At 44.9% G+C, this 27,473-nt stretch overlaps 1 protein-coding gene across 1 annotated transcript in view; it reads right to left on the minus strand.

Moving 5' to 3' along the window:
• The window catches only part of NBEAL1 (neurobeachin like 1), a 178,378-nt gene that overhangs the window by 110,159 nt on the left and 40,746 nt on the right, over positions 1 to 27,473 (minus strand). The window contains exons 4-9 of the mRNA XM_054971050.1: positions 13,323 to 13,484; positions 11,633 to 11,714; positions 10,401 to 10,528; positions 8,469 to 8,551; positions 4,426 to 4,511; positions 2,437 to 2,743 (exon numbers count right to left, since the gene is read on the minus strand). Coding sequence (XP_054827025.1) covers positions 2,437 to 2,743; positions 4,426 to 4,511; positions 8,469 to 8,551; positions 10,401 to 10,528; positions 11,633 to 11,714; positions 13,323 to 13,484 — 848 coding nt within the window. The remainder of the gene's footprint in view (positions 1 to 2,436; positions 2,744 to 4,425; positions 4,512 to 8,468; positions 8,552 to 10,400; positions 10,529 to 11,632; positions 11,715 to 13,322; positions 13,485 to 27,473) is intronic.

Below are 27,473 nucleotides of genomic sequence, written 5' to 3' on the forward strand. Positions count from 1 at the left end.
CATATCCTAACTCAAACAGGACACAGTATCCTATTCCAGGACACTAAAATACTGGACAACACTTCCAACTACTTTGTCAGATTGCACAGGGAAGCCACTGAAATTCATAAGCATAAGCACAATTTCAACAGGAAAGAAGAGAGTTTAAGAGTGAACAGGGCATGGTTTCCAATCCTGAAAAACACCAGACTAACAAAATACTCTTCATCTTACAATAGCCCTGCAGATAAGATTAGCATATCAACCACCAATCCGTATGCAAAAGAACCTCCTCATGATACAGTGAAGTTTCCCCCCATTGGCATTCCACACCCTGGGAAACTTACAGGATGACTCAGCCCAAACCCACCTTCCTGAGTAGATACAAATTACCTATTAACATTTTCTCCACACACTGACACTGAGAGATCTCTGTCTTTCGGTGCTACACCTCTGAAGATGCCAGTCACAGCTGCTACTAAAATGTCAGGAACTACAATGCCAAGACCATGGCCATACAACTCGGAAAATCTAAAACAATTAATATTATTGATTAATTTATTAATACTCCATAAGGTTTCTGCAGCCCAAACACTAGTTGTTTTGAGACCTTAATCACGAAGTAGCACACATGGAGTCTCATGATGTGGCACGCACCATCTCCCCATTTGTCATAAAGCAGAGGACCCATGAGAAACTCAGAGGGAAATACTGCTGCTGCCACCACCACCACCACCACCAGGAGGGAAAGAGGAGGGCAGCTTGGCTAGGGTCATTGGGTGCTGGCAACATTTGAGCTGGCACAGTGCAAGCTGCTGCAGGCTCCCTCTCAGCCCAGATGCCACTGGCACTCAACTGCCCTAAAATCACTTTGCAGTGCTGGGGAAGAGGGGAGATTGCTGGGAAATGAGGCTGCATGCCTGCCATCTTCAATCACCCTCTTCTTTCCCTCTTAGCAGCTATGACGAGGAAGTGGTAGAAAGGAGGAGTGGAGGATGAGGCAGGCAGAGGCAGCAACCTCAATGCCACCGTGTGCTCAATGCCTGCCTTTTCTGGCCACTCTACTCTTAACCTCCTAGCAATGAGGTGGAAGAGCTGGGGGAGGGGGCAGGTAGGAAAGAGAGGATGGTGCAGCAGTCGATATGCAGGTGAAAGCCTGGACTCAACTCCAGGGCAGTATTATTCATAAGGTTGACTAGGCTGAAGCTTAGGTCAGGGCCGTATTATTCATAAGGCTGACTAGGCCGAAGCCTAGGTCAGGGCCGTATTATCCATAAGGTTGACTAGGCCGAAGCCTAGGCCGGGGCCATATTATCCATAAGGCTGACTAGGCCGAAGCCTAGGCCAGGGCCGTATTATTCATAAGGTTAACTAGGCCGAAGCCTAGGGGCCCCACAGGGATTAGGGGCCCATCATTTTTTTTTTGCTGAGGCACACCCCCACATAAATTACAAATAATTGATTTTCTTATATAACCTCTATTAAAATAATTAACTGCTTCCCTATTGAAGTGAAGCAAATTGTCTCTTATATTAAAACAATTGTTCATAAATTATATATTTTAATGAATAAAATTTTATTCACTTCAAAATATTACAGTAATGAACAATTGTACCCCTAAAATATGTTTTCCTGGAGAGTTCTATTCATGCAATAAAAATATTTTTAAAACTCAGAATAGAATTCTTCAGGAGCCCCTCAAAATGGACTGCAGTCTAGTACCTACCGTACCAGGGTCAGGCTGACAGCTGTAGAGGGGTGAAGGACTGAAGAGCCGGAGGGGCCCCGAAATGCCTGAAAGCCTCGGGGCCCAGCCATGGGTTAATATGGCCCTGCTCAACTCCTGCCTTCCCCAGCCTCTTTCGTCTTTTCCCTCCCAACAGTCTTCCTCACCAATGCAACCCCTCCCCCCCGCCCTCTGGTTTCTTCTCGAAGTGCAAGAGCTGTTTCCTGTACATTATCTCTGCAAGAGCAGACAAAGTCTGTGTGATGGGGGAGTTGTTACAACCCCTCCCCTTTAGTTTTTAGAATTTTTCTGCAAACCTGGTGTTTTCACAAAAGACCCGCCCCCTCTTCTGTACATGGCCCTAATCTGTGGATTTAACAATCTGCATCTCGGACCATGTTCAGAATTAGATTCATGATATATGCGGAAGCAACCTGTGCAATTGTTTTAGAGCATAAATGGGCACATTCCATGCTTGGATTGCTGACATCTGTTCATCTTTATTATTTTCCTTTCTGTAAACCATCTCTAAGAAGCCCTTTGACCCCATAAAAATCTTTGCCTGCCAATCCCTTCACAGACTAGTTATTCTAGAACCCCACCTATCTCCTCAAATATACCTTAACTTAAAAGATTTTCTTTTATTTCTTTTAAGAGCTACATTTGGTTCCATACTGAGCTACATTTGGCTCTAGAACCATAAGTTGCAGACCCCTCCCAATACTACTTACTCAACATTTGAATCTGTAGTGCTATGAACCTGCTTTCCCATTGCCTGGACCGCCTTGAATTAGGCAAAGCGGCATGGTCAGAATTGAGCAGCTTGAAGTAGTTCTCCAATATGGTGCTAGTTTCCACTTGCCGCTGATCGGAGCTGCTGGTCAGAAGGATATGCACCACTTCCGTCAGGCATTTCAGCGTCAGCTCCGCCTTCCGGCTCACTTCATCTGGATCTTTGGTATCCCATATGTCACAATCCGCTAACACACGCATCAGGACTTCCATGGTGGCAGGAGATATTGCTTGAAGAGCATTTCTCTAAAGTTATCAATAAAACCCCGCCCCCATATCACTGTATTGCATCAGTATCTTTTTTTAAAAAACGACCCATTAAAATGTCTAAGATCTGACATATCCAACTATTTTAAATATACTGCTTTATCTGGATAAAACTGGTGTGTTAATAGCATTTCAAAAAGGAAACTCGGCCACTTGCTAAGATTTGAGGACCTATATTAGACTTCACATGCCTCTCTGAAGTCCAAAATTCTTCTGGTACAAATAACGCTTTTAAAAACTCTACTAAAAATTCTTGTGGGACAAAGTCATCCTCTGCTTATTCCATCCACAGACTGATACTATTGCCAGGAGGTCTTTATTTGCCATTAATACATCACCGTAATGTCAGGACAACGGACTGGAAGCCGGTTTCAACCTTCCAAATGGCAGCACCAGAACGAACTCATCGGAAGGGTGAGGCTGTCCCATTTCCAGGCTATCCTTGAACACATTTCTGAATTTCTTGGCACGGGAACTCACATATTTCTACTCTTCTTCAGTTGAAGTACATTACGCTCAGTGCAAAGGATGCCTGATAAACATTTGCACTTTTACTCCAACTTTATTTACTCATGCAAGTGACTCAGTCTAACAAGCGCTGCATGTTATGCTCCTCCCACAGACGATCAGTCTCTTTGGAACAGGATAGAATATGCTTGCTGCTTATTATACCTGGCTGAAATCCCATCTGCTAGGTGCTATATGGACTCACGCACAAGCAAATCCATTTCACCTTTGAAACAGAGTGTGTGTGTGTTTGAGCATCATCATTTTAATGTTTACTTGTGTTTCCACGAGAAAGCAGGATACAAATGCCATTTTAAACAAACATTTACTCTTGGCATTCTAGCAGACACACACTGGTGATTATACACATACACACACCCCTACATAACGACACACATACAGGTCAAACAGGCAGCTGAGTGGCAGAAAGCCTGATTCATAAGTTTCCAGAAGTGGTGTCTTGTGGCACCTTAAGGACTACTACATGTATTGTAGTCAGGGCTTTTTTTCTGGGAAAAGAGGTGGTGGAACTCAGTGGGTTGCCCTCGGAGAAAATGGTCACATGGCTGGTGGCCCCGCCCCCTGATCTCCAGACAGAGGGGAGTTGAGATTGCCCTCAACTCCCCTCTGTCTGGAGATCAGGGGGTGGGGCCACCAGCCAAGTGACCATTTTCATGAGGTTCCAGAACTCCGTTCCCCTGCGTTCCCCCTGAAAAAAAGCCCTGATTGCAGTACAGAGTTTGTGGACTAGAACCTCACACCTTCAGGCAGCCCATAATATTTCAGTCAGGTAAAATCAACGACAATCATATTTTGCCCCATTTTAAAAAAATTGCTCCTTTTTGGAACAAATTCTTCACTGTTGGCCGGCACACCCCACTGATTATCAGCCAAAAAAGTTAAGATGCCAGTCAGTAAGCCCACACCACAGTCAATACATTGAACTAAAAATGTTGCCTTATACCAAATCAGACCGTAGGTCTACCAAGGTCGGTTCTGTCTCTTCTTCCAGGCAGAGGCTCTCCAAGGTCCCTAGCCAAGGTCTTTCCTATCAGCTGCTACTTGATCCTTTTAACAGGAGATGCTGGGAATTGAACTGGCGATGATGTGCATACAAAACAGAGCTCACGGAGCCACAGCCCCTCCATTCTTACCTGCCCCCCAGCAATAATCGCTCCAAAGAGATGTAGCAGGCAACATTTCAAGCTTTCTTTCAGATGCTCACTTTCTTGAAAACACTCTGAAGGAAGACAACAAATTACTGGAATGTTTTACAGTATGGCTTATATTACCCTCGAAGCATATCCCAGTAAAATCTTTCCAGAAAATTATTCTTAAACAATGCAGTTCTTCAGTTTCTTTCAAAGTTCAAGTGGAACAGTGAAATGTGCCTCCAATTTTGAGGGGGAAAAGAAGATCCTGGGCACCAAAGATTTGGGAAATACCATTCTGTAATCATAAATCATATCCCATAATTCAGTAACACTAGAACAAGACAGGAAAGAGGACAAAATCTGTTGTATTATCTGGAAAATACAATAAATATTTTTGGAATAATTTCATAAAACATTGGTCCGGACCCAATGCAAAATTTCCACTTCCTCTTGCACACGTGCAACGTAACAAAAAGAAAGAAGCAGCCGCCTGAACTAAGTCACGTTTATCGTATCCCCATTTGCACTTTCATTTGCAAAAGATCTTGTGCAAGCCATTTCTGGGGACGACGACAACGATGATGATGAAAAAACTGCTCTTCTAGACAGATTAGTGCCTCACCCAGAGCGGTGAACAAGTTAGTGTTATATAGTTTGGTGTAGTGGTTAAGAGCACGGGACTCTAATCTGGAGAGCTGGGTTTGATTCCCTACTCCTCCACAAAGCCAGCTGGGTGACCTTGGGCGAGTCACAGTTCTCTTGAGCTCTCTTAGCCCCACCCACCTCACAGGGTGATTGTTGTGGGGTAATAATAACACTTTGTAAACCGCTCTGAGTGGGCATTAAGTTGTCCTGAAGGGCGGTATATAAATCGAATGTTATTATTATTATTATTATTATCTCCACGATGCAGCTGGAGAGCTGGGCTGAGAGGAGTGGCTGACCCAAGGCCACCTACTGAGCTCATGGCAGGAGTGGGATTCGAACCAGTAGGGTGCTGGTTTGCAGCCGAACAGGGAGGACTGCGCTAGGCGTTGCGCAAATCTGTTTATGTTTCTGCTTGAGCACCACTGGATTCAAGCCAACGGTTCGCAATCAACCCCAGAGTGAGTTGCAACTGTCTCAAAGGAGGAAGAAGTCCAGCAGTCAGAACATGGTGCTGGAGAGAAGGCTCCGTGCCAAATCTGGGCTTGCTGCTGTGTAATGTGTAAAATGGCTAAGAAATATAGCTTGTGGTTCAGCCATACTACGTATGTATGGCAAATAAAATTTAAATTTGCTCATTGTTACCGGGAGGGCATTTCCTGCAGTATTATATTGGGGAGAGGGAGGAAAGTGTGGAATGATGCCACCTGTGAGTCCCCCCAAAAGTCCAGTAGCCTCAGAAATCTGTCCTCATTTCAAAAAGTTGAGAACTATTGTCATTAAACATTTAATGATGCGGTTAAACACAAAGATGTTTTATGTATTGAAACAGAACTTAAATAACTGTAATGCATGAAAAAAATGTTTGCAATGCCCAAGTTGATTTCATGAAATCTAAACACGTATAGACTAAAATGAGAACAGGCATTGGCCCAAACCATTCAATTTCAGTGAAAAATCATTATGTTTGCTCATACCAACACCTGACATCAGGCACTTACAAATAGCTGAAGGAATGTTTCTGAGAAATAAACATTAACCTGGAAACGGCTGCCACAGCAACAACCTTCTATAGACAGTCCAGTTGCAGCCAAAAACACAAAGAAGTATTTTGTTTGGAATTAGCACCCATGAGAAACTTCCAATCATGTCACAAGCCAGCCTTGTTAAAAGGTCACCATTTTATCTTTTAAAAAAACAAAAAGCCAAAAACAAAAAAGGAGGGAGGGTGGCATGGCTGAGTATTAAATCAAGTTGACCACTGAAACAACAATCTGGATTTAACAGTTTAAAATATTACTAAAATATGCAAACAAATTTCTTAGGGGACCCATGTTAATGCTAACTGGAATTCTATCACCTGTTCCTAAAACATCAAAATACACATTGTGGTGAAATAATTTCCTTCTAAATTTTAGACTGAGTCCTCAATAGTTTCAGTTTTTTAAAATTTAGGAGCCTCAACATTAGAGCAGGCATTTATTGCTACAAAAAGAAAATTAAGCACGCTCATTAGATTGGTGGTTCTTCAACTTTCTGAAGTAGGCCACTTCTAAACTTACTCTGCTTTGGAGCTTTACACTATGAGCTGCTGCCTGAACGGGGTCCAGAATGGGTTACACCCATTGATCCCCACACAGCTGGTGTCACGGAGGAAGCTGAACCCCCAGGAATGAGAACGCCCACCAACACCTTCTCTTCTCCTTCTCCCTTCCTTCTGAGGAAGGGGACCGAAAGGTCCTCTCCCATCTTAGGAGCGTGAGCCTCAGGACACGCCTGCAAAAAGAGTCATAATCTAATCTTGGGTCACAAGTAGACATGGGCACAAACAGAAAAAAACCGAACATGGTGTTCGTTGTTCATTGCCATCCATGAACAACGAACAATGACAAACATGATCCTGTCACGAACATGTTCGTTGTTCGTGGGGGCCAGCAGGCTCTCCTCCAGCCATCAAGATCCTTACCGCGCCACTCCCAGAAACTCTACCTGAGCAGGCAGCAGGAAAGGTACCAATAATAAATAATAGCTTGGCCCCAGAGCCTGGCAGCAGCCCTGGAACCTGAAGGGGTAGATCCCTATCCCACCCCACACAAAGAAAATTCAAGCTCCAATGCACTCACCCTGTCTCTCTAACAGCAGCTGTCTCTCCCTGAAAGCCAGAGCTCGGAGCCCCCCTCCCCCCTGGTCTTTTCCTCTTGTAACAAATTTGGAGCTCCAGTCCACACTTGGAAGGAAGACCTGCCTATCAAGCTAAATAGGGCTTAGATTGGGGTTTCCAGGGCAACAGCAGGAGTTCAGACAGAGTTCAGACAATCCCTGCCCGAGTTGCCATGGAAATTGATTGCAGGTGCAACTGTCTAGCATGACGAACAGCAATGAACAGCAATGAACGAGGCTTGCAACGACCAGCTGTTTGTTTAGAATGGGGCCTCATGAACAGCTTGTTCGTGAACAGCAGATTGGGCTGTTTGTGGGTTTTTTTAGTTCATATTGCTGTTCGTGCCCATCTCTAGTCACAAGTCACAACTGAAGAACCACTGAGTTTAGCCAAGTCTCCAAACCAAAATTTAGAGAAGGAAGAATGAACCAAGATTCATCCCAGCACCAGTCCAGAGTTTAACTTTCTGTTTGCAATTTAGCACTAATCACAGTTTACCTGGTTGAAACCCAACTCCCTATTCACTATATTGCACCATACTTTTTTGTATTGTAACAATAGGAAAACCCTCTTCCATTATATGAATGAAAATATCCAGGGCTTTTTTTCTGGGAAAAGAGCTGGCGGAACTCAGTGGGTTGCCCTCAGAGAAAATGGTCACATGGCTGGTGGCCCCGCCCCCTGATCTCCAGACAGAGGGGAGTTGAGATTGCCCTCCGCACCGCTGAGCGGCGCGGAGGGCAATCTCAACTCCCCTCTGTCTGGAGATCAGGGGGCAGGGCCACCGGCCATGTGACCATTTTCAAGAGGTTCTGGAACTCCGTTCCCCCATGTTCCCCCTGAAAAAAAGCCCTGAAAATATCCAAATGATGGATGTCAAAACAAAAATTAATTCTTAGCTAAACAGAAGATTAATTCATGTCACAATTCCTATCATTTTGAGATTGGAACTGTGTAGCAAGAAACACAAGACTTGAGTCCTAAGCCGCCTTTCCACGCAAACCCCTCTTTGTCTGCTGTGAACAAGTTCCCCCACAGAGGCCATATGCCTCTAATGCTAGGCACTTTTTGGCTCATTGAAAGACATGGGTCTTGACTGAAGACCAGTGCCTAACATGGGAGGGATAAGCTCCACAGCAAAGAAGGGCACGATACAAGCGGCAATAAAGCTTGGAATCCACGCCACTGTTTCTGAAGGTAAGCACCAGTGACATTCTGACACTTAAGTAATACTCACGGTAAAAGAAAGGAACAAACTCCACAGTGAGCGAAGCTGGCTTATACTTTTGTCTACTTTTTTCAACAGTGCTCAGAATTCGCCTACAATTGTAAAAAAAGGAGGGGAAAGGGGAGTTACAGGACGAGAGTTATTTATAGGCATATATGCAGAACGCAGTTTTATTTATTCTAAAAAATGCATAATGGAAAGTCTGTCTCCCTCTATCGTTGCCTTCGGCCAGCCGATGAAGACTCTTGTTTTGTTTGGCGTTCTCCCAATAACTGCTATTGACCCTCTTCCCTGGATTTGGTGTTGTGTGATTGTGTGTTTATATATTTTATTGAAACGTTTTATATATTATTCTAAATGCAGTTTTAATGTTCAAATGTTTTCATGTTCACTGCCCTGGGACCCTATTTAGATAGAGAGGCGGCATTAAAATGTTAAATAAATACCCAACCACATAGCTCTAAAAAAGGCAAGCCTTCAGAAGACATGCAGCAATTTCTATCAATTCCCCCCTTGCACTGCAGAATTCCTGGCCCCCTCGCTCCCCGCATGCTGTTCTTGAGAGTTTGCCGATCCCCAGAAACGAATTTCAAGGAGCTCCGTTCGATACACCCATTCATTCCAATACAATTTACGGCATGGTACATTTAATCCATCAAAGATTTTACAATATTTTAAATGCTACCAAGGTACAGTGTCTTTATTTTGACACCTTTCATTTTTAAACAGGTATGGTTATTTGGCTTTACGAAGATGTGACTGTACCGATACACGTTTTATAACTATACACATCAACATTTCAGTGACCCAAATTTTATTTTTATTTATTTACTTTGGATTTTTATTCTGCCCTCCCCACAAGCAACCCATTCTACAATTCACTTGGTAACGCTTTTTGTATACTGAAAGAGCAGCAAGGAGTAAATGGTTATAGTTTCATCGTGGGGTTTCAAGAACTGGGTATAAGCTAGACCTTTATTGTTGTATTGTATATAGCACATGGTACAGACATCTCCACATAATTACTGAACAAAGTTTGTGTCCAGGAGCACCTTAAAGACCAAGCAATTCTTCTAGCGCTTAAGTTATCATGAGTCAAAGCTCACTTTGTCAGTAGAATGGCCTGTATCTCCTCTACCATTCTGCTCAAGAAAGGTGTGAAGGCTTCCTCCAGTGTAAGGAGCCTCTCTCCAAATCCAAGCAGTTCTTCCATGGGAGGTGAAGTCTGAAGGCTTCAAAGTTTGCTGATCAGGGTGGCAGGATACAGGCAAATGGCTTGGTTCCATCCAGCACAGCGCTCCCGTGAGCAGAAGGTCTTCCTCCTGCAGGCAATTATATTCTCAGCTTTCTCCTCTCCCTGTAGCCTGAAATGCCCCCTCAACTGCTGCTCCTGGCGGAGAAGGGAATCCCCACAGCAGCAACTAGGCATTCTTTCAGGCTACAGCAAGATGGGAATGGCAAGAAATTTGTGCTCCACTGATCCACTGCCCACAGAAACACTGTGCTGGATGCAAGTATGCACACACACAAAACAGAAAAGACAAACCGTGTTTAGATTTATTTCTTCTCACAAATACTGCTTGAAAAAAGATGCATGGTGTGCCCAGCTTTCCTTTTTCTGCTTGCTCAGATTTTGTAGGTAGAAACATACTTCCAGACCTGGTATTTACTGACTCCATGTGACGGAGGGCTTCCCACGTGACTCTGGCCACCAGCGCGAGAACGAGCCGGGCTGCACTCTCCCCCACCCAGAAGCGGAAACTTAGGCCACGGCTGCTTAACACCCCTCCTTACCGGGGTAAGGAAAGGTGGGCCCACATTTTCTTTTGAGTGTCACACTGGGGTTTCAGGTTGAGCGAGACCATTTCCTCACAAAGCCAAGTCATTAATATTTTTAAGGAGATTATCAACATTAACTGGCGCCACTTGATGCACGCTTACCCAGCAATTCTCTGCCTCCAGTTTCGATACGGATCATAGAGGCTTTCGCAAAATGCCAGAGCGTGTCTCACAAACTCTTCAATGGGTGTTTGATCAGCCAGTTCTTTCTCTTTCGTTTTGCTTTTCAACTAAGAGGCAAAGACACAGGTGGTAGGCAAAAGCTCTGCCAGAAACACAGGCATCCCAAGGAAGTATGTAAAAGAAGTTTAAAGAAAAAAAGACCACCGTCCCCAGTTAAGCGTTGAACTACCATGAGGCCTGGTATCATGATCAAATTACATGTTACACTTTACATGACTTTGCCCAGGGCTTTTTTTCAGCTGGAATGCGGTGGAACAGAGTTCTGGAACCTCTTGAAAATGGTCACATGGCCGGTGGCCCCGCCCCCTGATCTCCAGACAGAGGAGAGTTGAGGTTGGCGCAGAGGGCAATCTAAACGCCCCTCTGTCTGGAGATCAGGGGGCAAGACCACCGGCCATGTGACCATTTTCGCTGAGGACAATTTAAACTTTAAAAAACTCCCTCCTTGTTCCAGCTGACCCAAAGTGACGTTATTGTGCAGTTTTGAGTTCCACCACTGAATTCCACCACCTCTTTTCCCAGGAAAAAAGCTCTGACTTTGCCTTTAGCACCTTTAAGACTAACCAACTTTATTGTAGCATAAGCTTTTGAGAGCCACAGCTCTCTTCGTCAGATGCATCACCAGCTTTCGAGAACTGCAGTTCTCTTCATCAAATGCATCTGATGAAGAGAGCTTCACCAGATGCATCTGACGAAGAGAACCACAGCTCTCTTCGTCAGATGCACCACCAGCTTTCGAGAACTGCAGCTCTCTTCATCAGATGCATCTGACGAAGAGAGCTGTGGTTCTCGAAAGCTGACGATACATCTGATGAAGAGAGCTGTGGTTCTCGAAAGCTGACGATGCATCTGACGAAGAGAGCTGTGGTTCTCAAAAGCTGATGATGCATCTGATGAAGAGAGCTCTGGTTCTCGAAAGCTGACAATGCATCTGATGAAGAGAGATCTTGTTCTCGAAAGCTGATGATGCATCTGGTGAAGAGAGCGGTAGTTCTCAAAAGCTTATGCTACAACAAAATTGGTTAGTCTTAAAAGTGCTATTGGACTCTTTACTATTTTAAGTTAAGAAACAATATCAAGAGTAAATTCCCAATGCAGAACAAAATATAGAACAAATTTCTCACAGAAAAGCAACAAAAAGAATTGCTCACCTGCTGAATGTAGAGGGTAGTCATCGTAATGACATGGTTAATGTAGGAACATGTCCCAATCTCTTCCACGTTAGCCATGTTTCTGTAACAGAAGCAAAGACATGAGAGGGCGGGGAGTAAGCCATGGTAAAATTGTGCAAGTTTAATGAACCCACTTTAGCATTTAACAGAAGTACTGATGGGAACACACATCAAGATTTGGAAAAACAGGAGAGATCCCACTTGACGTGTCTGCGTGCCTTTCAGCTGGAAACCTGAACACTCAAGCCGTAAGGCTGCTACATACAGACAAGTAACAAATTGTCCGAGGGTGACTGGAATCACAGCAACAATTCTAAATGGAACTTCAGGAAGGGAATTAGAATCTGACATCCACCATCTCCACTTACTCTTACTGTTGAGACCGTTACTGGGTACAGAGTCCAACTTGCAGCTGCTTTCCTAAGAACTCTTTCCTGGGAGGGAGCGCCAGTAAATAAAATAGGACTCACTTTTAAGTAGACACACATAAGAACATTTCCTGCTTCTCTAGACCTGATCCTGCCCCACAAAGGTGGTCTTAATCATGAAGCAGCTGAGGCAGCTGCCCCAGGCCCCAGGCTGGGGGGGGGGGGCCCAAACCATCAAGCTGCCCTGTTTAGGAGCCCCGCCCCCGCCTCACTGCCAGCCCCTAACAGTAGGATAAGGCCTCACTGAACGGGGCAGGGTCTGCACCTTGCCTTGTTCTTCTACCCAGTGATTCTAGGGCAGCGATGGTGAACCTATGGCACGCGTGCCACAGCTGGCACACAGAGCCCTCTCTGTGGGCACATGAACCACAGGTCCAAGGCTCATTTGGAGGTGGAACACCTGCAATGGCGTTCCAGTAGCTCTGAGCAGAGATCACATGGGTTTTGGCCCTGCCCACGTGATTCCTTTTCCTCAAGGCTGCCTCCCTGCTGCCCGTCTCGTTAGCAGCAGGAAGCGGAGGCAGCAGCCGGGCTGCTGGGGCTGGCTTTCTAAAGAAGAGTAAGCTGCATTGATTTAACTTGCTTTACTTTCAGTCGTGGCTCTTGAGTGAGTGAGAGAGAGAGAGAGAGAGAGAGAGAGAGAGAGAGAGAGTGCTTGTAAGCAGGGCTGCTGGTCTAAAGAAGGGCAAACTGCTTTGATTTAACTTGCTTTACTTTCATTTGTGGCTCCTGAGTGAGTGAGTGAGTGAGTGAGTGAGTGAGTGAGAGAGAGAGAGAGAGAGAGAGAGAGAGAGAGAGAGAGAGAATGTTAATTAGTTGGGGCAACTGTATGAGTTGTTTGTTTGTTTTAACTAAAACCTCAGTATTCAGGTTTAATTGCAGTGCTGGCACGTTGAAATAAGTAAGTTGGTTTTGTGTTGCAGTTTGGGCACTCGGGCTCAAAAAGGTTCACCATCACTGTTATAGGGCCTATTCTTGAGTTTTGCCCAGAACCTCCAACCGTCCATGACGCCCTCTGTTTACCCATGACGGAGATGGTATTGTCCGAAGTGTGCAAGCTGAAGACAGGCCAATGAGAAAGGGGGTGAAGAAATTAGGAAGTGAGGGGGCTAAGTAAGATGGGGTAGTTGAAGGATGGGGGTGGGAGTTGGAAGGGCCAGAACAACCCTGAAGGGGCAGTACTGACGTCCCCCCACCAAAAAACCTCACAGAACTTCAACTAGCTTTAAAAAAAAAGATACCGGCAAAGGATAATGAAGAATTTGACGAGGAGCAGCGATAAGGCCTGCTGTGGTTCTTCCAGTCCTTCGGACAGTTTCTGTACACAATGCAGCAGCTGAAGCCTCAAGACCTGAAGAATGTTATCGGGAAGCAGCGAGATGTCAGGGGGCACGTCGTCCACCCTAAAAAGACACCCAAGAACTTCCTTAAAAACAGGCAAGGAGCAATCCTCTTGAACATCTTTCACACATTAATAGGTCTGCTGTGCTTAATAACATGAAAAAGTCAGCCTTTATGCCAATAAAGTTCTTCTTTCTTAATCCTATAATTAAACTACATCTAAAAAAATATTAGCCTTATTTAAATATGACTTCTCTATGGAAGCATTGCTATAATCGGCACACTGCAATTATGAGATCATCAAGGGCTGGTCTACTAAATACCAAACCGATGACCCACAAGGACTGCAGCGCACTGTAGCATGGGCCATAAGATGAAAAGTCACACAATCCAGGACAAATTAAAAACTTAACAGTCCTATCAGTTTCAATGGCAGGGCAAGCGCTGAGCGTTCCTGCCAAACCAAATAGGCCTTAAAAGTGCTCCCCTTGGACTGAGTTCAGTATGTTTTACCATTTGTAAAGAGCATAGAAGAAAAAATCAAAGGGAAATAAAGGTGCCTTTTGTTGGGGAAAAAAGGTTAAAATAGCTTTAAATCAGAGGTGCAATGGATCTTGAATCAATAGAGAGTCAGCACACGAGTTTAGCTTTTAAAAATCATTTACTTCTAGAGGAAAAGAGTCACAGGTTGCCTACAAAATAACAAAATGCCTGGAGCTACATTTTCTCACTACTGTTTACAACAAAGAGCTGGGATAACAGAACAGAGAATCTTCTCCTTCCTCCTCCTTCTTGACCCTGAAAGGACAGTCCCCTGACCTGTTGACCAATAACAGTTTACAAACACTCTCAAGTTTCCCGGGCTTGTAGATTATTGGCTTGGAGCCAGGTTCCCCTTCCAGGTCAATCTAAACAATAGCATGGTAGGTAAACACATTAACCCCATAACGACTGAATCTCAGACCTTGCAACACACATATATTCCAACACCTTTGAGTGGCTAGATTTAACTTAAACTGGCCCATTTCAAAAGCAAGTTGCACAAAAACATACATCTTACACAACAATGGTGATTTTATTTCTTTATTTAGGAAATTTGTGTGCTGCCTCCCCAGACTTGCTCGAAGCAGCTCACAACTAAAATAAATCTAATAAAAACAAGCTAATAAAACAAAACACAAAAAAAACCCAAGTAAAACCAGCCAAGGACATAAAAGCACATGAAACCACCAGAGCAGTCCAAAATATTAATAAAACAGTCCTTGGGCTAGGAGCAGACCATAAAACAACTAAAGAGAAACCCCTTAGTTAAAAACCTGGGTAAAGAGAACGGACCTTTGGACACTTACCGTGAAGGGTCCTTCTCCTCTGAGGAAAGGAGGACATCTTGGGTGATTCCCACCATCCAATCAGGGAGGCAGGAACTAACTTTCTTCCTCTTCCTGTCTAGCCTGTGGAACCACCCTCTCTTCAGTTCAGGTGACTCCACAAAGCAGTAACATTGAATTTATCATTCAGCAACTGTTAATACTGAGAGAAAAAACACCTGTTGCATTAACATGTACTGTAAATAAAGCATAACCCGGAGGAGGTATAAGAATGAGGCAGCAGGGTAGAGAAGGACGGAGACCCGGGGAGGGCAAGATGTCCTCCTTTCCTCAGAGGAGAAGGACCCTTCACGGTAAGTGTCCAAAGGTCCGTTCTCCCTCTGAGGCGGAGGACATCTTGGGTGCTCCCAAAGCAGTTTCCAGTTTCTGGGTGGGATGTGGTCTTCGTCCATGATCATGCACTGCAGTACTTTTCCACTACAGTCGGTGTCCGCTGAATCATATAGATTCGATTTGTAGCATCTTAATAAGGTCAAGACTGACAAACTTGTAGCCTTCTTCTACAAAAGTGTTCCCGTGTAACGCTGCACTGGTAGTAGCATTGCTCAAAGAGTGAGCTGGTATTCCACAAGGAACCTCTGCGAAAAGAGTTTTTAGGAGTTTCGATAGTGTATGTTTTGCTATTGGCACCTGCTGCTGCTGAAGACATTTTCTTCCCTAAACTGAGATGAGATATATTTAAGAACAGTAAGACTGACTTTCTAATTTGCACTATTCGGAGCAGAGGCCTTAATCCTCCTTCTGACATCTAGGTTGTGTCAGAGCCTCTCCCTCGTCTATTTAGGGTACAGGTATAAATATGGTAGCCTTATCTCTTGCAAACTATGCAGTTTGGAATACGGTTTTGGAAGACAGCACGAGGCATCACCTTACTATTGGGAAAGATACAGAGTTCAGGTCTGACTAAATCTTCTGTCAGACGCGACCATAATAAGGAAGATAGTCTTCATTCTCGGCCTTCTCAGGGGAACATCCTTGACTGGTTCAAATGGATGCTTGGTCAGGGCTGTGTAAAATGTCTACTGAGTGAGGGCTTCCCAATAAGAGTGGTAAATTCTGAGCATAAACTGTTTTCTGAATGCTAGGAGAGTGTTGGTCACCTCTCAGAAATATCCCCATCTTAGGAAGGCGTTCCTTTCTACTTCCACACGGTTAAGCAGAGTAAGTCTAAATGAGGGAGCCAAATTGGTCCCTGCTGTAACTTGACCGAAGAGGTCAGTAGGGTAAAAGGTGGAAATATCACCATCTGTTGGAGGGTGGAAAGGCATGGTCTGTTACTAGTAAGGGTAGTAATACATAGAGGAGGCCTAATGGCCACTGCAATGTCAGGGCATCTGCTTGTGAGTAGAACAAATCTTGTCATGTACCCCGGTAGTTGATGGCTGTGTTGGGGCGCACACAGGTTCATGAGGTGTTGTGAAGTGCAATGTTATGAGATGTTTCTTAAGGGACTATTCCCAATGTCCCCTCAGCCAGTCTGCCCGGGCATTGGATATGCCTTTGATGTGTACAGTTCTGATTGAAGCTAGATGACCATCCTCCCAGGTAAGTATCCTTGCTGCCACCTGTGTCACTTCAAGGTCTTGAATCCCCCCTGCTTGTTTATATATATTTTGTCTGCAACCTTGTCCATACAGAGCTCTGAACTGGAGCAGGGCCAGACAAATTGCTCCCCTTCCTACGTCATTGATAGGGAGACATGCCCAACCTGATTCTTACACCTGTAAATATTTGTTGTTCTCGAGGGATCATGAATCTTTTGCTTTGTATTGGGTTGGTGACCTTAGCTCAGATGGGTTTTGATCTGAAGTGGTATCTGAATGGGAAGATCTGTCTTCTCCATGATCTGTTGTTAATGAGATCTAAGAAAGGTCTGAAGTGGTCTTGCCTATAGACGACCCCAAAGGTATTGCATTGTAGGTAGCAACTAGCAAACCCATCAGTTTCAGTAGTGTTGTGAGAAGTGATTATGCACTCTGATGACAGTCTCAGTCAGCAGTTTGGTCTTCCTGACCTTTTCTTTGGTGAGGGATAGAAAAAACCCTTTTGGTGACTGTGATCTAACCCAGGTGTTCAAGCTTGTAGGGACTGAATGGTGAATTGAGTGTTGTGGTGAGATTTTCTCTTGAACCGATCAGGAGATCATCTGGGTACAAGTGAACATGAATACCCCCTGTCTCTGAAACATATGATGAGGTTGATCATGAATTTTGTAAATACTCTCGGTGTGACGGACAGGCCAAAACAGGATGGCTCAGAACTGCCAATTTTTATTTTTAATTTTTTTTTTTTTAAACATAAAATCTTAGATAATTTTGATGGGCTGTCAGAATTGGTACATGGAGGTATGTCTCTGTGAGATCTGTAGATGTCATGTGTTCTTCTGATTGATTAGTCACTGCGACTGAGCCCAGAGTCTCCACTCAGAAGTGATATAATTTGATAAACTTGTTCAAAAAACTTGAGGTCTAATAACACCCTCCAGTCCCTATTCTTTTTAGGGACTGAGAAGAAGATTGAGTAGACCCCTTTCTGGAGGGCAGCTTTCAAATTGTATGGAATAGCCTTGTGAGACTATGTGTAAGGCCTGCCTGCTTGTCAACCTAAGCTTGATGGTAAAGAGTAGTTGGCCTCTCACGGGACAGCTAGCAAGTTCTGTCTTAGAGATCTGGGTATTAAGGTTGATCTCTTTCCCCGTGTGGAGAACTGTCTGTTTGATCTTGGGAAAAGGTAAGCATTATCCCCACAATACAGCTGGAGAGCTGAGACTGAGAGGACTGGTTTATCCAAGACCATATGGAAAGTTCATGGCAGCAGTGAGAAGTAAACCTGCAGAGGACTGCATCACTGTTCAGTTATTTAACCGCTATACTACAAGTGTGGTCTTAAAAAGACCCCCCTTATTAAAGGGTTGCCTAGATTAACCTCAGGATGGCCATTTGGAATCTTGTCTGGACCTTAGTAGTGCGTGTTATGAATAAAAGGCTGAGGTCCAATGGATCTCCTCTCAGATTGTTTGAGTGTTTTTGGCAACACATTCTTCTGTCCTAGGTCTCAATCTAGATCTTTCCCAGGGCACCCCCAAATAGCTTGTCTCTCTGAAAGAGGTAAGCCAGGATGATATTTTTAGAGTGTGAATCTGCTGGCCATGCTCTTACTCAAGTGTGCCAGCTTGTCACTGCTGTCAAGACCATAATCCTAGAAGAAAAAGGTAAATGTATCCAGGATGATGTCTGCCTTGAAGGTATTGACCCTTACATTTCTGTTTGCCCATTCAATGGGGGCAGCTATTGTTGTACAGGAGGAGTTGGATCAGTTTCCAGATCCATACTTCTGACACTCTTGAGGCAATAGAGACAATAGCTGTAGCCTCAATAGCCATGGTCATGGCCTCGTGAGCTCTTGTTAGCATGGCCTCTCTCTTCTTGTCTAAGTGGTCTCTGACTGATCCTTACCCATCTTCTGGCCAGAGCCCAGATGACTGAAGAGTAGCCACTGGAGGTTCCATCGCAGGTACCTGCAACAACTCATAGCAAAGAAAGGTAGTAAGTACAGTTTTTTGGGGGGACCAAGTTTGAGGATTATTAATTGGCTTATGGTGTAGAACACTCAGCCTTGAACCTTCTCCACAAATATTCTGGAAATGGGAGGACCTTTTCTGAGGAACCTTCACGAGGAAGTGGACTCGTTTCCCTGGGCTGGATTTGGTATTCCCAGTCTAAGGGTCCTACTCCCCCAAGGCTAATTTTTACAGCTCTAAGGCTGAGAATGTCTTAGGTGTAAATTCTGGTAGACCTCAGATTCTGACAGCTGGACTGACTGCTCTGGTAGGGATATTTCTTCCTTTGCCACATCTGAAGGAATTCATCCTTCTCCCTGTCATTACAAACTCTATCTGAGGGTGATCCCCCTGCTCCGTGGGGATCCCTGACTGATAAACGTTGCAAACTGCCTTATTCTGACTCAGACCATCGGTCAGTGTTATCTCCTCAGACTGGCAGCAGGTCACCAGGGTCTCAGAAAGAGGTTTTTCTCCTCATCTACCTAAACTCTTAAACTGGAGTTAATGGGGAACAAACCTGGATCTTTTGCATACAAAGCAGAAGCTCTTCCACAGAGCTACAGCCTTACTCATGGAGGGAGGAGGTAGACACCACACCACTATTTCCTCTCTCCTGGTTAGTCTTAAGAGTTAAAAGGTTCAAAGACACCGGCAAAATTGCGCCCTTTATACATTACCCATCTGACAGGGAAAGGCAGGGCTAGATCCTGTTGTAAAAGCAGGGCTAAATCCAAAGGGGAAAGGCCTGCTGTAAAATCTCCAGCCAGGAGATTGGCATGGGCACATTCACATGGGGCCAGGGCTGAGGAGATTCCTGCAATCTTTATAGGGCCAAGGTGCTTCTGACTGGTAAAGTAACAGGATTTCCTCCCTCACAGTCAGTCTCATTGCTGACAGGAATTCTGGAGGTATAACACGCTCGGGGGAACACTTACGTGGCCCTCCTGGGCTTGTTGGCTGGAGCTCTGGGTGTCTGGATTATGTTTCAGCCATGTTTCTCCTGCCAGGAGATTGGCAAGTGCATTGCGTTGTTTCCCGCCAAAATTGAGCTCCACCAGGTGGCGCTGTTCTCAGCTGACTGGCTGAGGCACGCTGTTTTAACAAGCTCCCTCTGTGGAAGATGGAGCTGTTGAGAGGCCTGCGTCTCTTCCAAGGCCATTTCCTTGCCGGGGAACCCATACAGCCTCAGAGGCATGCTGGTGCCGGCTGGGCCTGTTCCCGCCATCGGTAGGACGGCACTCCATGGGAACAGCCCATATTCTCCTTGCCAGGGAACCCATACAGCCTCAGAGGCATGCTGGTGCTGGCTGGGCCTGTTCCCGCCACCGGAAGGATGGCTCTCCGTGGGAACAGCCCAAATTCTCCTCCATGAAGCTTTCCTCAGAGTCCGATGACTCTCTAGAGACCATCTCGTCCTCTTCTTTTCATTCTTTGGCAAGAGGAGTAAAAGAAGAGGAAATGGGAGGAGAGTAAGGTAATGAAGCAAGTAAGGAGTAAGGTAAAGAATGATGTGAGGAAGAAGAAAGATAAACAAGAAATAGAGAGAAAAAAAGGCAGCAGAGCTAGTCTGCTGCAGAACTGCTCTCCCTGGAGGCAGGAACAGAACTGAAGAGAGAGAGGGTGGTCCCACAGGCTAGACAGGAAGAGGAAGAAAGTTAGTTCCTGCCTCCCTGATTGGATGGTGGGAATCACCCAAGATGTCCTCCGCCTCAGAGGGAGAAATGTTGAGGCCTGGCCTCGAAAGTAAGGTCAGGGGCAGGCAAGCCTCAAGTGGGAGAACGTTCCAAATAGGGCTGCCATCCTCCTCCCAGAATTACAACTGGTCTCCATACTACAAAGATCAAGACCCCTGGAGATCCTGGAAACTTCACAGGGTAAGCCATTTGGTAAGCCACTGATTCAAGATGACCCCTCCCCACAAATTGCCCCCTCTACAGGCACCACCCCCAAATCTCCAGGAATTTCCCAAGCTGGAGCTGGCAACTCCAATGCCAAAGGAGAGGTGTCACCACCAAAAAACCCCTGTCTCTGGTTGCCACCCACTTCACTTTTGTAGGTGGAGGCATTGAGAGTAGGGCTTAAGAAGGATATCTTAATTGGTGGGCTGGACAATAGGAGACAAACTAGCAATTCAAGTACCATGATCCCAAGCCCTTCGCCTGGCTAATTATAAAATGGAGTTATTTTACAAGAGCAGTGGAAAACCCAATGCATTCATTATGGGTTTTTTTCCAATTATGTAAATAATGGACCAAATGTTTAACCAAAGAGCATTCGCTTGACATCTCACCAAGTCCCATGGCAGTTTGGTGTAGTGGTTGAGAGTGGCAGGACTCTAATCCGGAGAGCCGGGTTTGATTCCCCACTCCTCTGTTTGAAGCCAGCTGAGTGACCTTGGGTGAGTCACAGCTCTTCCAGAGCTCTCTCAGCTCCACCCACCTCACAGGGTAATTGTTGTTGTGAGGATAATAACAACATACTTTGTAAACTACTCTGAACGGGTGTTAAGTTGTCCTGAAGGGTGGTATATAAATTGAATGTTATTATTATTATGACTTAAATTTGAGACGTTTAAAGAAGGCATTATCCATAGGTATGCAGCACTCTACATGGCAGACCTTTCCCCCAGTTCCTAGGCCTCCATTTGCTCTTCTGTTCTGGACTCTCCTGTGGAGGCAAGGGAGGCAAGGGTTCCTCCTGGGGGGGGGGGGACTGCAGGGCTGGCATAAGGCTGGGTTGATTAAACACACCCTGACCTCGGAATGCAGGTGCCTGGAGTCTCAAAAAAACCTGGAGTCTTAACTGGAATTTCAATTCCCCACTTGAGGGGGGAAACCAACTGCCATTTGCCAAGGAAATGGCAAAAATGTCCAAGCTATTTCTCTGTGCCAAATGAAAATCTGCATCCCAAGTTCCACGGTCGGAACTGCAATATTAGTTTTCCGCAAGCAGCAGGACTAGGGGAAAAGGAATATCTTAGGCCACTGAAGGTCCATTTATTTAGCTTAGTCACACTCCCAAGCAACCTGACAGGATGGACTACCTGTAGGGTTGCCAGGTCCCTATATCCTCCTGCCGGGAGGGGGGAACCTGGCATTTATCTCATGCTGGCAGGAAGGTCTTCACACACACACGATGATGTCACCCCCAAAAGTGGTATCGTTGTACCAGCCACGGAGCACTCCGTACGGAGCCGATTTGGCCCGTTTGGGGCCCAAATCGCCCCCAATGAAGTCCAGGAATGCTCCTGTGGCCACTTCCGGGGGAGTGACGATGTCACTTCCCTGGAGGGGGTCATCCCGCCCCTTGGGAGTGCACACATGGCGCACGTTCCTGGGATGCCTGCCGGTGGTGGGCAATCTCCGGGAGCTTGCCACCTCCCACCAACCACTGGCAGGTCATCAGGAAAGGTGGCAAACCCCCAGGTGTTTGCCCGCCACTGGTGAGCACCTGGGAACCCTAACTACCTGGGGGAAATCCAACACTAACTGGTGGGAGAAATGGTCACCTCCATATGTCTCCCACTTTAAAACTCTTCACCCATCCCCAAATGGATTCTGAAATTAAAGTGTAAAGTGTGGGAAAGGATTTCTGAGAGAACAGGGAATTTTAGTGATGAGAAAAGGGAGATGGAAGCCATCTTGGGTCCTGGGCAGAGAAAAGCGAAGCCTGAGAAGGAGCCTCAAGAGAGCTGCAGCCACAGGAGATCCACCACAGCGCTGGTTTTCGGATTAAAACAAACACTGGGAGAACAAAGTAAAAGAAAGTGTGAATACTGGCAACATGTCTTGCAGCATTTTGTAGCTGTTACTCAAACATTAGCTGAATGTGGCCTGCCTTTCCGGGAATCAAATGAGACATCCGGGTCACGGCAGAATGGCCATTTCTTGGGATTGTTATGGCTTGTGGCTCAGTCTGACCTATTTTTTAGCAGGCCAATCCCAAAATATGGGAACGCAGGCAAAGGTAACCCATCATACTTATCCAAAACAGAATGTGATGGACTTGCTGATCTAAACAGTGATGACGTTCGTTCAGCTATGGTGGATGAAATAAGTACTGCTGCATACTTTCACATATTGATCAACTGAGTACTGTACTAAAATATGTGCTCCCGCAGAAGGAAAATCAGCTGAACAATTTATAACATTCCTCAATTTGAAAACCCACACTGGTGAAGAAATGGCAAATCAAGTGCTTTGCAAAACAGATTTCTCAAAGTGCAGAGGTCAGCCTTACAACAGCACTACCAACTTGTCAAGGCGTTATCAAGGAATGCAGAAGAAACTTTTAGAACAGAACAAATATGCCCTATTCATACCATGTGCTGCACACTCTTGGTCTTGTTGGCTGCAGTGCTGTTGACCGCTGCCTGGTGGCAGTAAGTTTTTTCTCAACTGTCTAGTTACTTTATGGATTTTTCTCTGCCTCAACACACTGATGGGTAGTTCTTAAAACATATTAAGACAATGATCATGTGTTGAAATCTCTAATATTCTCTGGGAGGCATATGCAGTGGCAGCAAGTGCAATTCTGGTGTCCTACTCAAAATTCATGGAAGCATTAGAAAGTGTAACTGAACACCAATCACAAAAGGGAGAAACTATGTGAGCGGCAGAAACACTGCAAATGAGACGTAAGAACTAGAGTTTGTGTTCATGTTGATCATATGGAATGCAATTTTACAACACTTTCACCGCAGGGCAGCAACTCATAGAACTTTGCAAAGCCAACAATTTGTTCATTGCAAAGACGCTTCAGGCAGCTGAACAAACGAATGTATACGTGGATGTCACCAGATGGTTAATACAGGAATCATGTAGATTACAAAATCAGAAACAGAAGATGGAAAAGCTCTATGCCCTCTGCTAAAACAAGACCAGGAGCTGACTGTGGAACAGAACAAGTATTGTTAACATCAAAAATCAGAATAAAGCAGACGAAAAATACTAAAAGAAACACAGAGCCAAAATATAATCTATATAACATTTCTGAAGAACTCAAAGATCACGTAAAGAACATATTTACATTACTTAATTTAAATGATCATGAACTGGAAGAACTGGGCTGAAAATAGAGACATCTGGGAAGAATATGCAACAATTATTCCTGCAGCCAAAAATGGAGAAACCTTGATAGATGACTGATGAGAGCTTAAGCTTGATGAGAAGAAAAAGTAAAAAGTGACAGAAATACAATCAGAATCCTAAACGCAGCTTTTCAGCAACTTACACACTAAGACAAAGAACTATTATAAAACCAGTGCAAAGAAAACGAAGAGAACAACAAAATGAAGATCAAGCAATCTATTCCATAAAATCCTGGAGATCAAAGGGATATTCAAGCCATGGATAGGGGATGCTGAAAAATCAGCTTGGAAAGACTGAACCCCAGTAAGGGAAAAATAAAGAAAAGATGGAAACAATCACCAAAGAACTACACAGAAGAGATGAAAAGATGAGAGTGCTTTAAAGAAAAAATCTTTTGATGAAGAACCTGCAATTTTATAAAGAGAAGTGAAAGCTGTACTCAAAGCAATTGGGAGAAACAAATCACCTAGAGTACATGTGATAACAATAGAGCTACATCAAGCTACAGAAATTGAGTCTATCAAAATATTAACAAAAGTATATCAACAAATACGGGGGGGGGGGGGGGAAACAATGGTCCACAGACTGAAAATGCTCCATCATATTCCAATTCCAAAAAAAGGAGATACCAAAGAACGCAGCAACGATCAGGCCACCACACTGATTTCCCATGGAAGCAAAGTGATGCTCAAAAATCTACACCAAGACTCTTACCATATATGGAATAAGAGATGTCAGATGTGCAAACTGGATTCAGAAAAGGACAAAGTGCTAGAGATCATATTTATGATGGTTATTGGAGCATACCAGAGAAATTCAGGAGAAACACAGTTCTGAAGATGAGATATGACTGCGGGAGGGAAATCCTACAGTCAAGGATGTTTGGGGACTGGGTTATCCTTGGCCTCTAACCAAAAACAAACCTTCGTGGCAGAGGAAGAACTAACTGATTCAAAGAAGAATTTAAGCATGAACACGTCGTTCCTCTTCTAGGAAAAGTAAGGGATGGAGTTAGGATGCAGGAAAGTCATTTTGCTCCAGTTACTCTTGCATTGAGAGGATGCTCCCCCCGGCAGAAACGTATAGCTGCTGGTTCCTCGCATGAGGCTTGGATAGGGTTGCCCACCTCATGGGTGGAGGGGAGGCTAGAGTTCTCCTGGAATTACGACTGATCTCCAGACAAAAGATATCAGTTCCCCTGGAGAAAATGGCAGCTTTAGAGGTGGCCTCTATGGTATTACATCACTGCTGAGTTTCCTCCCCAAACCCCACCCCAAAGGAATTTTCCAACCCAGAGCTGCCAACCCTAGGCTTGGGGACTGCTTGGTTCCTCCCTCCTTCTGGCACTGTTATACCCAACCCTAATGACTATTTTCTTACAGCGTGATGACAAAAATAATCATATTTCAATGTTGCCAGATCCCCAGAATTCGAACTCCAAGACAGGGCATGGCAGGATGACGTCATACACTCTCACAATGCGACCTAATTAATTCCAATCAAGGTTCAACCCTGGCCCAGGTAACTTGTGCTCCCTTGCATTAAGCCCTGAAGAAGAAGAAAAGTACTGGTGTAGCCAGGGGTTGGATCCAGCCACTTTCTTTGCTCAATCCCCGCCAATTCCCCTTCTTACTACAGCCCCCACTGCATATGACTTTTATCTATGCAAGGCCCCTGATTTCAAACACAGCCTTTGGGGTGGTCTAATGTGACCTCTTCCTCTTTTTCACCAGTGGAATATTTGATCGGAACCAGCCCTGTCTCTATTTTCTTATCATTTTCTTGCTCCTTCCCTCAGTACAGCTTGGACTTGTGCATGCTAACTGGAAAGGGATGGAAGTCTACTGAGAAACTAATACAGATGGCGCAAACCTCTGCAGTTACACCCTTCTAAATCCATTGAAGTCAATGGGCTTAGAAGACCGAAACTCTGTTTAAGATTGTACCATGAATCTATGAGATTAATTACAGAGTGACAGCAGTTTCGTACCCCTCATCCAAAGTTGCAAAAACTCGTATATTTTAACAGAAATCCTGCCACGTTTTGTCACATTTCCACACTAGAACCACACATCTCATTGTCCAGGTGACTTTTTTGCACAACCACATACATCTCCTTCAAGTGCTGAACGCTGTAATTAGAAGATGAGAGCTCACATTTCTTTTGCCGCTGAGAAGTTTTCTCCTCTCCCGCAGGAAGGCAAAGAGAGACTCTCGCCAGCCGGCAAGGTTTCACGCTTTCAATTGCAAGTAGAACAAGATGCCATCAATATTTTGGCAAACAGAAAGCAGCAGAGGCGATTAATCTTTCATGTTCCACAGACACGGCTGCCCGGGGCTCTATTCTACCGCAGAGTGCTCTGTCTTGCTTCCCAACAGAAGCTCCATGAAATCACCTGGGAACAGCCTGACCCTAAATACATTTCTCGGCAGGAAGCCCACTGCTTTCAACAGCATTTACTTCCTTGTAATAGGATAAGGACTGGGGTGTAAGCGGGTGGGGGGGGAGGAGATTAGAGAAAACAATTCTGCACAGACATATGCTACATCCTGCAGCATTTTAAATTGGGGGAGGGCCCACGGGTCAGTGGCACAGCATCTGCTTGGCATACAGAAGGACCCAAGTTCAACCGCTGGCATCGCCAGTTAAAGGATCCGGCGACAGGTGAAGTGAAAGACGTCTACCCAAGACCTTGGAGAGCTGCGGCCAGTCTGAGCAGCCACCCTCACTTTGATGTTCCAAGGGCCTGATCCACAATTAGGCAGCTGTAGGCATTCACATGTGCTCAATTTGAGAATCAAGAATTCTATCATGAGCTGTCACAGATCAATGGCTAACACCAAAGAAGTCTCCCCTTTTAAGTTTGGTGCTTCACCAGTGTTACAAAACCCCGTAATGAGAACCCAGCAACAGACTGAGATGTGCCGCCTTTTGTATGGTAATCATTACAGAAAGCAAAAGGGGAGGGGGGGCTGAAATTCAATGTGTAAACACACACACACCATTTATGCTATAATAAATGTGTTACTCTTTAAGGTGCCACCAGACTTCTGGAGCAAGCCTCTTTAATTATTTAATCTGTGTGAGTATCTGTATATATTTCATCCACCTGCACGCACTGAACAGATGATGTAACACGAAGCTACTTGCCGCCAGCCCTCAAAGGTTCCAAAGCAATCCTCCTTTGCCTTGATGGCTGCCTAGATATTATCTCTGGACATCTGTTCCTAGGCCAGTCCAATTCTATATGTGGAAGGTTTTTTGTCCTGAAACTTTAATCTGGTTATTAAACTCCGAGCAAAGCCCACCAGATTTTATACTGAGCTCTCATAAAACATTACTACACAATCCTGGTAAAGACAACGTTCATACAGAGCTCCAGTTTGGGGACTCTCTGCTCCTTTTTAATCTGCCGCCATGTCATTATGAAAAATACTATTAAAAAGAGGAACAACCAACAATACTTTAATCTAAAGGTACCCACAATACAGTTAACATCCAAGTTGGCTGGTCATTTCCCATTGGTAGCATTTTAATAATCCCCTGCAAATGACTCTGTGATAGGCGAACACATCCAGTGTCCCCTTCTCAGGCCAAATCACACACCCCACCCACCCACCCACCCACACAAGCTGAGTGCAGTGGTCTGCCAAATACTTCATAACGTCACCCTCTGCCCTAGGAGATGCCTGGAGATTTGGGCTCTACGCTGAAGATGGCTCGTTAGATGCCCTAAATCAGGATACCCACCAATCGACTTGGATGAAAGCCCAGGATGAGAAACTGATGGTAGCTGGAATGTCGACGGATGATATTTTTGAGTCTAGCAAATCCAAAGCATTTTCTCTAATTAAAAACTGTGTCCTAGAAATCGACCAGAGCAGTTTGATTTCAAGAGCTCGCAGAGTTTGTTCACTTCTACCTTTTGGTCTTTCTTTCCCAAAATCCATACACCCCCCCATATGTACTATCTTACCATGCTGCAGAGCTTTCTTGTTTACAAGATTGAA

The sequence above is a fragment of the Eublepharis macularius genome, chromosome 2 (assembly GCF_028583425.1).
Source record: "Eublepharis macularius isolate TG4126 chromosome 2, MPM_Emac_v1.0, whole genome shotgun sequence".
NCBI lineage: Eukaryota > Metazoa > Chordata > Lepidosauria > Squamata > Eublepharidae > Eublepharis > Eublepharis macularius.